The sequence below is a fragment of the Rhagoletis pomonella genome, unplaced genomic scaffold (genome assembly GCF_013731165.1).
Source record: "Rhagoletis pomonella isolate Grant_MI unplaced genomic scaffold, Rhpom_1.0 Rhpom_scaffold_00004, whole genome shotgun sequence".
Taxonomy (NCBI): domain Eukaryota; kingdom Metazoa; phylum Arthropoda; class Insecta; order Diptera; family Tephritidae; genus Rhagoletis; species Rhagoletis pomonella.
Genome location: NW_023458558.1, coordinates 55,796,534 through 55,811,013, shown reverse-complemented (window position 1 = coordinate 55,811,013; position 14,480 = coordinate 55,796,534). Strand labels below are relative to the sequence as shown.

The following is a 14,480-nucleotide window of genomic DNA, read 5'->3' as shown; positions in this document are numbered from 1 at the left end:
TTTTTTTTTTGTTTTCTTTTTCCTGCTTCACATTTTGCTACGATTTTGCATATTCATCTATAATATGATACGAACTTATTTGTGGCATAAAGGCAAGTACATACACATACTCGTAAACTTACATGTATGCGCAGGTGTAAATGCCCGTCGTCGCGATATGACGACGTGTGGCGCCGTGCCGTTTAATGTATCGCCCACTATAGACAGCTATCGATTTCTTTTCAGATTGAGTTTTTCGCATTTACTTTTTACCTGCCACAATACATTTTGTTGGTGTTGTTGTTGCTGTTCTTGTTAGAATCAACGAACCTTTGCTGTGATTTTTGGGTTTTAATGCGTTGCCATCGAAGAAAACAGTCTGTGCATATCGATTTTCATACATATTCGCTCAGACATAAAAATCTACACTCATTTGCAAATCTGCGAATCCGCTTTATAGCTATCGGCGTGGAAATCGGTATGAAGATTTTGAATTAGAAAAAATATGCCCACAAAATAAACATCTGTTCGACTCAAGTCATTGCACTTCATTAAGCTAAGCAAAGTCACCAGTTCGTCGCCGTAAATATAAATTAATATTGCCACTTTAAAGGAAAAATTCGAGAATATGGCTTCACTTTAGGCACAGAAAACCAAATCAAAGCGTAATCTTTGCAGACGCTCACAAAACTTTATGCGAAATCATTGGCATTCAAGGTTAATGGACAGCTTTGTAGTCGTATGTATACACAAAGGCACTGAAATAAGATATTATGGCCTGCAGGAACCACAAAAGTTTTGAGCAGGTGCTCAGCAAAATTCTTGCAATCACGAGGTTAACTCTGCTAATAACATTCAACCGTAATAGCTTACGATTAGAGTAACTAGTTGTTTGCAGAATGAAGATATATCTATATTTCTCTACCGTTAAATATCTACCCTAAACTATCAAATAACCAAACCAACAGAAGCTAGCTGTTACTTGGAATTCGCAACCGAACTTTCAGTGTTAATATTTGTCTTACAAAAGCTAATGAACGAATTTAAAATAAAGTTTAACAATGTGTTTCGTAGGCACTTGGTACTAAAATGGGCAACTTGATGGATCCCCTGGCTTTAAGTAGACATTGCAGCAAGCGGGTATTCGCTAACCCACAAAATAGAACAAATGGTTTATTTTTTGTAGATGTGTGCTCCTCTCAGTGGGAAAGGGTTATTTGCATATAATTTCGGTTGCTGTTGATCCCGGACACTTATCGCTGGAAGAGAAAACAAAAGTGTTAGAGCGCGGTTACCCACGAACGTGAACGCGAGGTATCGTAGAAGTGCGCAGAAACATATCAAATTTGCTGTTGATAGAGATAGAAGCAACGTCAACGTCACGATTTAAACCGCTATCAATTAAGAAACACATTTGATTTGTGATTTCCATTGTTGACCAAATACAAAAAAAAAATATTAATTTGTGATTTGATTTGTCTACCAAATAAGAAATAAAAATTTTCGATTTCATTTGTAGAGCGAATCAATTTGAATTGTAATTTTTCAACTAAATAATACTTTTGTTATACAACGAAAATAAGATATTCAAGTATCTTTCAACTTCAGTTGTAGCAAAATCTTCGGGATTTTTGGGACTAATTCGGGATTTTTTCTTCAGGATTTTCGGAATCTTCGGTACTACTTCAAGACTTTTAATCTATTTCAGGATTTTCGGAATATTTCGGAATTATCGATACTTTTTCGGGTTTTTCGAAATCCGACGGATTTTCGGAACTTCTTCAGGATTTTCGGAATCTTCAAGACTATTCCGGGATTTTCGAGACTACTTTGAGATTTTCGAGACTAATTGGGGATTTTCGAGACTTCTCGGGATTTTCCGAAACTTCGGGATTTATCTTCTTCTTATTTGGCGCTACTTCGGGACTAGTTCGGGATTTATAGACTATTTCAGAGTTTTCGGACTATTTCGGGATTTTCAAGACTACTTTGAGATTTTCAAGATCATCGGGACAAATTGGGGATTTTCGGGACTTCTTCCGAATTTTCGGAATCTTCGGGACTACTTCGGAATTTTTGGACTATTTCTGGATTTTTGGTCTATTCCGGGATTCTCGAGACTACTTTGGTATTTACGGGATCCTTGGGACTGATTCGGGATTTTCGAGACACCTTCGGGATTATCGGAATCTTCGGAACTAACTAGGGATTTTTGGACTATTTCGGGTTTTTCGAGACTTTTCGGGAGTTTTGAGAATTCTTCGGAAAATGTCTCGAAAATCCCGATGTAGTCCCGAGAATCCAGATATAGTCGCGAAGATTGCTAAAATTCCGAATAGTTTCGAAAATCAATAAAAATATCGATAAATAAAGCGATACCCAAATCGATAACAAAATCGATAAAAAAAAGCGATAATAAAATCGATAACAAAACCGATAACAACATCGATAAAAATATCGCTAACAAAATCGATTAAAATATCGATAATAAAATCAATACTCAAATCGATAACAAAATCGATAACAAAATCTACAAAAATATCAATTATAATAAACTGTTTACTCGGGGTAATCTAAAGGGAAATCAGTTTCCGATTCGTATTATAGCTTGTACAACACTGGACCATTCTTCAAACTTTTCACACTGTCAGAAATATCTGGCCGAAATCGTCATATTAACAGTCACGATCACTGGACACTTGGTGAACACGCAGCTAGGATGAGTGTTTCGTACAACCCCCGGCGCGGTAGTTGCAATCTGGACGAATGTAGGGAAATATAGTTTTAATATATTTGCGATTGTCCGGCATTGGCACGGAAAAGTCATGAGACACTAGGCAGATACTTCATGCAGAAGCTTACGAACGTTTCCATAGGGTCCATTTGTAATATAAGTGGATTCATCGACAAGTTTAACTGGTTTGAAGAAGCGTTGTAACGCTACTTTGGATCTGAGCTAATACACAGGCAACGCTGCTACCAATTAAGCAATTGTCTAATTCCTGGCTAAATTTCCTCAAAAAAATTTTTTTTTGGTAGTACCCCAAAACAGGGCCTTTAGTATGATATACTAAAATAAGAGAAAGCATCCTGGTGCTGAAGAAGTTTCCTTACCCAATATCTGTCTTAAATAAGCCTCGATGGTCCTAGTTTAAGACAAGTCCTACTGGAGTGGAGATAGAGCATAATGGACTGGAATCATGTATTTAGCTTTCGTAATATGTAAAGTGGTGCAATTATAGCTAAGATAAAATTATCTCTATAGTGAAGCCTTATTTTGCTATGTTACAAATGTATTCAATGTCTGAGAGGGTCTTAATATTTGAATTCGTCGCCATAAGCACAGACACAAAAAAGCAGACAGAATTGTTTGATTTTGCAACTATTGTACAGTAATGCATAGAAACATCGAAATTAAATATTCAATCAATTTTGTAAAGTAGTTAAGTACATACAAATGTTGAAATAACGGGTAATTTATTCATTATACATAAATATATGTATGTATGTGTTTTTTTCTAACAGCATTCGCAACTCGACAATGGCAATGGCGGCTTTAAATTATAGGTCCCACCATTTGTGTAACAACATCAGGCCGCACACCACAAATTGGAGGAAAATCTCGGCCAAGCACTTAGCAAAAGTTTAAGTGCCAAAATACTATAATGTATAATACATACATATATATTATAAAGTAGGTGTGTATGTGTGTTTTATAAGTTGTATGATTTAAATAGAAATTGGACATTTCCACATCTTTAAAACGAAAAGATTGTCTGCATTTCAGCGAATAATCTATGTAGGAGGATTGTGAAAACACCATAAATATGTACTATGTATAAAAAAATTTATGACAGCAACCAAAAAAGTAAAAATTAATTAATCTGCAATTTTCACAAAAACGACCCATCTGGGGCGTAGATACCTGTCACCACTGATGTTAATTTTGACTTTGCAATCTAATAGTAAATTCTTCTATCCATCGTTATACCAGGTCAGCATTAAAATCACTGGTGACAGTTAAGCCTTAGGTGGATTTTTATATCAGAAACTCATTTTTGTGAAGTGCAGATAGAGAGTGCAGAATATAAGCCCTCAATATGTCAATGTACATACCTATATTTACGAACGAATGGCACCCTAAGGGTGATAAAATTCTGCAGCCATTGCTAAATATTTCTTTTTGGTATTTATAAGTATTCTTATCATTGGAATACGCTTCCAGAACTAGTAAAAGCATATCGTCATTAACAAGTTATTGCAATTTTTGGGCGAAAACTGAACTAGTGATTTTCACAAACCTAAGTAGAAGTCAGCTTTACGCTATTGAAACAATTATGATGAAACCGAAACAAATGTTAGCCGAATGGGCCAAGACCCGGGCTATGTGACGGATGATTCCATACTTAGAAAGTGGGTAAGTTCCTAAATCGCTAAGAAATTTCCTTAGCTACGATGCGACAAAACGTATCTCTTAGACATTTAAAAATCATAATTCGTTTATATTTTGCCTTTTCCACTCATCTGCAGGAGCGTTACTGTACAACTGTCAAAAGTATACAAAAAAAAAACCTAGTAAATTATAATTAAATCCAACTAATGTCATTTGCAGTGGTTATTTAACAAAATTGCCGGCAATCTGCTTCTACATACATACATGCATACAGTGGTACTCTCATCGTATATTCACAGACGTGGCGCACTACCCACTATTCTTAGTTTTTTGTTTCTTGTTTCTTGCTGCCACAAGCTATGTGCATTACCTGCTTTGCATACTAAATTACATAAACGCAGCAACTAAGTGCAGTGTCTTTTATTTTAGCTCAAGTAAAAATTACTATATATTTTTATTTCAGCACACTTCATTGCCACTAGCTTTGCTTCTTTGGCTACTGCCACTTGGATTTAAACGACAATGTTAGTATTTTTTGCTACCTGCGTTGCTTTTCTTCTTTTCCCTGCTTTACTTTACCATCACTTTTGTTTAATTTTAATGAACCGAAACAATTTGTTTGAGATAATTTGTTGCTTTCAGTCCACTAACCGGCACATTAAGAAAGTCACACACAAAGATAAATAGCGAAAGAGTGCACAGAAAGAAGTTAGTCAAGGGAGAGATAAAATGCCGGCAAATTGTAGCATGCAAAAACGCTTGCTTGCTTGCAACAGTCAGCTGAACGTTAGCTCAGCACTTGAGCACTTAGGCGTATACGCAACATTCGCGCAGTGAATGACACGGCAGGAAGGAAGCAAGCTGGCATAAAATAATTTAATGCAGCATTATCGTTTTTTTTTTGTATTTCACTAGCGCTGAGTTGAAAATGTATAATTAAAAAACAAAATAAAAATACGCTACTAAAGATCTTTTCGTGCGCCGTAGAGTGCTTGCAGCTCAGTGAGAGCTGTCTACGTAGTAGCCAGTCGTCGACAGCGCGGCAAGATAAATGCGAGCGCTGGGTAAAATGCAATGTCAAGCCACGGCGGCAGCATTGCCTTACCAGCGCTGCGGCGCAACACTGCTTTGGCAACATTAGGGACCCTCAAACTGCACGATTTTTTATTTTAATTAACGCAGTAATTACGATTTTCATTCATTTCCTGCAGCAAACCAATTTCCGCTGCACCGCCCTCTACTGCCACGACTGCATGTTGCACGTTCGCTGCAAGCTGCTGTCAGCCGGAATGCACACACACACACAGACACAGCTTGCACTGACAATTTACAATTTCACAGCGTTTATCCTTGACACTACGACTACCCTTCGGCCGCTGACCAATGCCATAGCAATGCTTTCAAATGCAATGCCCGACAGCAGGAGCGAGAGTGCGCCAAAGGTGTGGCGAGAAGAGCAGCGAAGGGTACTCGTAGCAAAACGAAACGTTTTTCCTATGCAAAGAAGAAATATTGCAGTCAAAATTGCAAGTAGCAAGTGAAATTAATATCTCGCAGTTGAAAAAAAAAGAAATCAAAACCGAATAAAATATTAAGTTAGCTAATATTAGTGTACGTTTGTTTGTAATGGAAAATTGAATACAAACATCACAGAGTACTTTCTTTGAGTTGCAGTGGGGTATTCCGACTGGCTTGCTTGGTACTCACCTGATTCAATGTTGTGCATGTAGATCTCGCGCAGCAGCAGCAATTCATCTTCTGGGGCGGCAGACATGGCGCCGAATGCATCATTTTCCGGCCAGACTTCTCTGCAATTAATGTGATTGTTTGTGAATAAATAAACAAGAAACAAAAATATTTTTAATAGATAAAAAGAGGTTATTTTCCAATGTGAAAGAACCTCAAATACAAAGTTAATTAAGCATTTAATGCATAAATATGTATACAGAATGGGAGGGGAGTTAAGACTTCAGTATTCCATTTGTACTCGCTTTTTCCCTTTTATGTTATTCAATCCTCAAATTTTGCAAACTCATTTAAATTTTCAAAGAAATGCGAAAGTGGAAAATCGGCACAAAAAGGTGGGGTTTTCATATCTAGGGGTTAGCAAGATATCATAGTGGAAGAATTCAGTCTGTCAAGGCCAATTAACTACAGTCTCTGAAAACGTCCGTCAGTTAAAAAACTCACAAATTAAATAAATTATTGCTATTCTATTTTTTTTGGGGGGTTTTAATTTAAGATGCTTAAGGTACGTTCACACAGAGCGCCTAGCGGCGCCGATCGAAGCAAATCTTTTGGTGTTCACACTGAACGAAGCGGAGCGGAGCCTTTTGTGCGGAATCGGCCGTAAATATATCACAAGAGCTACCTTCAATGAAAAGCGCCTAAAATATTTATTTCTTCAATTTGCAGTAATTGCTTTCATTAAAAAAAAACAAAAACATTTTTGGTTAATTATTTTTATTTTTTGTTTGCATCAGCGTCAAGAGTCTGAAAAATCAACAAGAAAATTAAAATTCAAAAAATGCTTTGCTTTCAGCTCCAAAATGCTTCTGATATATATGATAAATATTTGAAGAGGGCTGCCATCTGTTTGAAAAATTCAATTAAATTGGCAAAGTAAATGAAATATTACAAGTAACACAAAAGTACTATAATGGCGCAGTGAAGCACGCCGAGTGCTGGTACACAGTAAATGTATTATTTTCAACAGTAAATCTCTTTCTAATTCCCAACATACAATAAATTTGTAAAAAACGAGCGAACTTTTATTCAAGTTTTACATATTTGTAATCATAGTTTCAACCAAATGAAATTTATGTACTAAGAACTTCTCCGCCCACCATCCACACAAAAATCGCTACTTTCACATCTTAAAAAATAAATTAATAACGCTTAGAAAATTACTGATTTGGGCTTCTATCGCATTTCTAAACTCAGTCAACTTTTTTTCTTTGGTTTCCGAGTAACAAACCTCAAACAATTCAAAAAATTATAAAGCAGGTGCTACTATAAAAATTATTGGGAAATAAAGGTTAGCGCGTATTAACCTCATGAAATTACTTTAGTAAATAATATATAGTGTCCTCTAATAAATGGCAATAAACAAACAGCGGGCATATGTGAGCCTGTTTTTTTTTTTTTTGTTATCAAATTTTCTATTTGCTGATTTCTTTTTTGCACTTAATGCCCGTTCTTATGACTTTATACTCAGAAACCAGACACGGAAAATTAGAAATTAATGGGAGAGCACGCAGTTGAAGGGTAGGTATTTGAAGAGTTGACTACAGAGAAAAACAAAGTTACAGCCTTCTAAAGATAGCTTACAAAACAAGTAATTTTTGAAAAAAAAAATGTTTAAATTTCTACTTTTAGAATAAAATTTTTTTATTAAAAAAGGCAATTGTGAAAATTCTTTCAGCCCCCTTTTAATTGGAGTTTTTATGCTCGTTGCTCAACAAAATATTACTGAATTTGCCACTTTAATTTTTACTACAGTGGCGCTCACCTAAATAGCGCAGTTTTATTTCGTAGTTCCTTGTCAAATTTGGTTTGGAGACAAACTGATTTCGGCGTTGTGCCATCTTCAGGGTCATTTTTCGTAAACTATACATGATACTCCTACCCTGTCGGAAACACGAACAACCAAATACACAGTTTTATTTTTTTACAATACATATTCATAATGTTTGACGTGATACATTTGTTAGTTAATTTTCTATTCTAGTTCAGGAAAATTTAACAAAAAAAAAAAAATAGAAGAAATTCCAAACAAAATATTCACCTTTTTTTCAGAATGTTTAGAATCTTATTGGGTATGCAGTTTCGTAGCCCATTCAATTTTGGTATGATTATGCGCAAGTTTGAAAATTCTGAAAAATCCCGTTGTTTTTTGAAAACTTTTTTTTTTATTGAGGGTGTGGCGTAATTTCGTCGGTATAAAAATAGATTTTGTTCATCCGTTATACGTACGGTGACCACAAATATATTTTGAAAATGCAGGACAATTTTTCAAAAAATGTACCTACATATAATTGCGTAGTATAAAAATAACAAAAATATACTACATATATACATTCCATTTTTTATTTTCTTCCATACAAAGTATGCTTGACAAAACTTTTACACTTTTACATGGAAGAAAATGCGCAGCACCGTCAACAAAAAAAAATTGCCACCCCTGTTTATTTTTTTTTTTTAATTTTCAAAAATTTTTTAAATCGGATTTAGACGTAGAATATGCTATATTTTTTATAAAAAATTAATAAATATTAAACAAACAAAAGGAAAACTAACTAATAAGTATTAAAAGGATGCGCTACTCAAATAAAGATGAGTATATATTTCTTAATTATTAATTCAATTTTAAACTTGAAACATAAATCACATTAGCTTCATTGGTATTAATCTTTTTGTAATGAATATATACAAAACTATAAAGGCATATTACATATTACTTTACACGAAATAAGAACCTCTGTAAAGCAAATCTTTTAATACAAACTTTGGGTCGTTGAACACGAAAAAAATACCCATGGTTTCAAAGAAGTGTTTTCGAGATTTGTTCAAAAAACGAATTTTTAGTACTTTTTTCGGTTAATCGTCAATATCACATGAAACGACCAACAGCTCGAAAGGTATTGATGGACACTTTGCAAAAGTATATAATTTGTGCAGATTGTGTTCTGTAACATTTACATTTCTCATCAGATTTTCATTTACTGTAAAAAAAAAAATATTGAAATTTCACCTTTTTCGATTTTGGTCGCTTGTAACACTAATAATTTTCTATAGGGCAGTTTAAGGAGCTTTTCGGCTAATTTTCATCAAAATCGGCAGAGTAATATATTTTTGTAAGAAGACTGTAGTTCGCTTATGTTGATTGGATAATTTTTAGCATTTTAATTTTTTGTAATAAAAACACGTTTTTCGAAAAAATTACGAAAAAGCTTGTTTGAAACGAAAATTGGCTTGGAAAACATTTTTTTTTCTTAAGCGATCGCCACAAAATTTGTAGAACAGTGTAATTGATATATTTGACGCTGATCTTCATTTTCTCGTCATCCATTGCCCATAACCGTACAAAATTTAGAACGCATTGACTGGTTGAACCTTCAAAACCAGCTTACCCTTATTTAGTTATCAATTAGTTATCGACGCTGCTTTTATTACGATTAGGAAAAGTTTATTTTAAAATATCGAAGAAAATGCGGGACAAAGGCAGGACACTTGAAAAAAATCAGTACATTTTGGGGGTTTACTGTTTTGAAACCCTACGCAGGACAGACCTTTAAATAACAGTACGGTCCTGCAAAAAACAGAACGGATGGTCACCGTAGTTAAACGGGAGAAATCTCAACAATCAACGGGATTTTTAAGAATTTCCAAGCCTGCACAGCTTGACTGCCTTGAATTCAGTGATGAAACAGACGGAAGAGTTTAGAGAAGAGTAAACAAACTCAGGTATTTTGTCGTCCATGCCAATATTCAAAGTAAAACGAGTTTCTAGACCAGCATCTCAACTGAGATAGAAGCATGCATAAATGTCTTTAGAAGTCTGCATGACAAACTTTTTCGGGTTGATTGTGTCAAAAATAAGTATGTATTTCATCTCATCTCATTTCTTATTCCACAAGACCAACTATAACAGAAAATTGGAAAATCAATCGCGCCAAAAAATAATTTATTTTTACTCTACCATTTCGTATTTAGGTCGATTCAATAAATCCCTGTTCAAACGCAATTAATTTCCATCTTAATGAAGATGACGAAGACAAAGGCTTCGTTTGTTTGCTTTTGCATTTTTAGCGAAAATGAAAACGAATATGAAATGAGTATAAATCGTGTTTATCGAAGAAAGCCAAAAAAAAAGCAATCAAAAGAGACGGAAAGTGTGAAAGAAAATTTCATTTAACGAAATAACGAAAAAAAAACAGAGGACAATTAAGTGCATACGCGCACTTATATGGCAATGATTCAGTTTATGCAGCTATTTACATACATACATACATACATATCTATCGAATGTATATGCATGGGCAAAATCACGTGCATACATACATATGTTTGCGTGTAAAAGCAGAATGTCATTAATTTAAAATTTCGTACATAAATCCTTATTAAAATTCCATTTAATATGCTCTCAGTAAAGTTTTCAATACAATTAAGCGCCTGCAGTTTTCCCGCGCATAGGAGGAAGCTCTGTAAGTATGTATGTGCAATAAAAACGTATATACCTAACTATGTATGTATGTATGTATGTATGTAAATATGCACATTTATAAATTTATGTTTCGAGTGCTTGTGTGCGCGCGCGTTCGTGTATTAATGTTGTAACGCGCGCTTGTCAGCGCAGAAGCAGCCCGCTATGTGGCAAGTAGTATGAGGGCGGCAGCCGAGAATGCAACAAAAGCGTTGGCACGACACTATAGCTGCACACAGCGTGAGCTACAACAGCAGCAGCAAAATCAACGCCAAAGCGGCAATCTGTGCAACATAAGCGGTAAAAGCAACAGCAACGTGTAACAAAAACAGAAAGAATTAAATTGATGCATTAAATTTATTCGCTGTGAAAGCCACACATGGCGTGAGGCGTCGCAGCTTGCTGAAAATTATCGAACGCTTGGCTGTTGGCTGCTGGCGTGTGGCATGTTATACTTAGCGCTGTTGCATGCAACTCAGCGAGCGAACAATTTTTTGTTTAATCTTAAAAAATGTACGGCAGTAATCGAGTATGTAGTAATGGAGCTGCGAGTTGCTATCAAAATGAGAAATGGTGCGGAGAAAATGCAACTGAAAGGAAACTTTAAAGAAAGATATATGTAGGTAATGCAGTTGCTGGCAACTAATCACTGTCAAAGTTCGAGTAAGTTGAAAACAAGACACATTTCTGCAGGTTAGCATAGCCGAAATGGGGCACATGGGACCAGGATTCTACGACTGGCTGAAGTGTTTACTGAGAAAGCAGTTCAGTTACGTCTTTCAACTCACCACAGTCTTTCGAAAGATTCGCCTTTCAATGCTGGCAACTATCTTTAAAGCTCTTTGTCTTTGGAAAGACTAATTGAAAGATCTGTTAGTACTTTAGCAATAAGACTTTTTAAAAATTAAATAGAATTAAAATACTATACATAGTATGAGCAAAAATAAAAAATTTAATTAAAAAAATATAATAATAAAATAATAAAAAATACAAAAATAGGAAAAATCTAATATATAAAAATCTCGTGTCACGGTGTTAGTGGTCGAACTCCTCCGAAACGGCTGGACCGATCTTTATGAAATATTTTGTGTATATTTGGTAGGTATGAGAATCGGATGTAAAGTATATTTCATACCGCTAGGTGCAGGGGGCGTGGCACCTCCCATACAAACCGAATATTCCATACTGCATATCTCTGGAAGTGTTCATGGTAGAGTACTCTAACTTGGTATGGAGATATATCAAACCAATCGCATACTCATGGAGAAAAATTGTAGTTATTGGAATAGGGGGCGTGGCACCTTCCATACAAACCGAATTTTTCATACTGCATATCTCTGGAAGTGTTGATGGTAGAGTACTCGAACATGGTATGGAGATATATGAAACCAATCGCATGCTCATGGAAAAAAAATTGTGGTTATTGGAAAAGGAGGCGTGGCACGTCCTATACAACCGAATTTTTCATACTGCATATCTCTAAAAGTGTTCATGGTAGAGTACTAGAACATGTTATGGAGATATATGAAATCAATCGCATACTCATGGAGAAAAATTCGGACTATTTGAAAAGGGGGCGTGGCACCTCCCATACAAACCGAATTTTTCATAATAAGTACCTCTGGAAATGTTCATGGTAGAGTACTGGAACTTTATATGGGCATGGCACCTCCCATACAAGTCGAATTTTTCTTATTGAATATCTCTATAATTACTCTTAGTAGAGTACTGGAACTTGGTGTGGTGATATATGAAATTAATCGCATAGTCATGTAGAAAATATGGAGCTATTGGAAAAGGGGTCGTGGCACCTACCATACAAGCAGAATTTCATACTGCATATCTCTGGAAGTGTTCGTGGTACAGTACTGGAACACTTCGTGTGGAGATATATGAAATTAATCACATGCTCATTGAGAAAAATCGGCTCTTTAAAAAGGGGGCGTGGAAAAGTAATCCACCAGTTGGCGCTGGATTTGAGTTAGTACTAAAAATTTTTTATGATCCGGTTTGGCGAATATTCAAAACATGTATTAGAAACGGTAAAGGCAGTCCAATTGCAAAAAAGAGCTGGTAGGTGGTGCTGAGGTCGAGTTATTACTAAAAATCTAAAAAGTTAGAAAAGGTGCCGTAAATGTCAGACTAAATCGACCCGTTGCACTATTGAGTATATCGAACTCTCCTGTGTTACGATTGACCCAATGGATGTGATTTGCCAATATTATTATGCGTTAGAGCCTCATTCGAAGAAACCAGGGTTGAGTTTTGCAGTGGTAAATCTCAAGTCACCACCTGTCGAAATACCTTAAAAGCCAGTTTCATGAAAGCAATTTAATGAAAATTTATTTTTTTAATTGAATTTAATACCTGACAGAAAAACATAATTTTTCACTTAAATTACTCTCGCGAAACTGGATTTTAAGGTATTTCATCTCAGTTTATGTATGTATATTATATTTCTGTTGAACAAGGATACGTATTGATATTGAAATTGCCACCAACTATAAGATACAGTTTCTAGGGCACATTCACTATAGATCCGGCTCATTGTGGCCACCAGGGAACTTCTCATGGACATAACACTTTCGTTCGGTTATTTAAGGCGGCAAACGACCACCAAACGATAGTCTTAGCCGATGAATGTGCAGTACAAATCGTAAATGTGGATTGTTGGAGAAACTGTTGTACCAAAATGTTTAAATTAAAAATCTAATTTAGGGCGGGACGAAGTTCGCCGGGTCTGCTAGTATTTAGATAAAAAATTCCAAAAATTTTAAGAAATTTAAAAAAAAAAAATCTTTTGAAAAGAATATAATCCAAAAAATTTCAACTTAAAAAAAAAATCTTTTAAAACCAATAAAAGCAGATAATGAAAGGAAAATGAAAATTGAAAACAACTTTAATATAAAGAAAAAGGCTCCCAAAATCGACATAAATAAAATTAAAAAAAAATATTTTTATTTTTAGTACAAAATCTAAAATTATAAACAAATTTATATAAAGAGCAATACAGTATTTTCTTTTTAGAACAATAAAATCTAAGAATAGAAAAAATGTTGACTTAACAAATTTGAATTAAAATAAAAGAAAAAGTATAATACTCTTCTTAAAATTTAATGTAAAAAAATGTGTTTTTAAACAATCAAATTTTAAAATTCAAAAAAGAAAGAAGTATTTGTGATATTAAAAGAAACACTTCCCTAAAATCTAAAAAAATCTTTTTTAACACAATAAAATCTAGTAGTTAAATTAAATAAAATTAAAATTCAAAAAAGAAAGAAATACACAAATATTAAAAGAAATACTTTCCAAAAAACTCAAACTAATACAAAAAATCTTTTTAACACATTAAAATCTAAAATTAAAAAATTAAGTTTCTAAAAATCAAATATAATAAAAAACATATTTCTACGAGTATTTTTCTTTTTAGGACAATAAAATCTATTAACTAAAATTAAACTTAAAAAAGAAAAAAATTAAAATAGAAAACAGAATAATAAATAAATTAGCTCCCCGAAGACTCGAACCCGCATATCTCGAATGGCGCACCACTGCTTTGCACACACGGCTATTGCGCAAGCATTTCTGGAAAAAGGGCTTTTCACCACGAGTGGTGAATAAGAGGGATTTTTTCTTAGTCTCGTGTCTTAACAAATTCTATCTTTCTATTAAACTCTTTCCTCAGTGTATAAGCAGTGGTGGCCACATAATAAGGGACACTGCGTCTTTGTAAGTTTAGCACATTTACTTTAGTTTATACTACAACGAAAATCAAGCAACTCAGAGATTCAAACCATGCACAAGATTAATAAAAATTCTAGAAATTCTAAATTAACCACTTTAAATCAGGATGTCTGAAAAAATCGGCGGCTGAATTCGTGTTGATTTTAAAGATTTTTTTTT

General features: G+C 34.5%; 1 protein-coding gene across 1 annotated transcript in view; it reads right to left on the bottom strand.

Moving 5' to 3' along the window:
• LOC118737833 (protein timeless homolog) overlaps positions 1-14,480 on the bottom strand; it is a 532,077-nt gene that overhangs the window by 465,164 nt on the left and 52,433 nt on the right. The window contains exon 4 of the mRNA XM_036468614.1: positions 6,080-6,180. Coding sequence (XP_036324507.1) covers positions 6,080-6,180 — 101 coding nt within the window. The remainder of the gene's footprint in view (positions 1-6,079; positions 6,181-14,480) is intronic.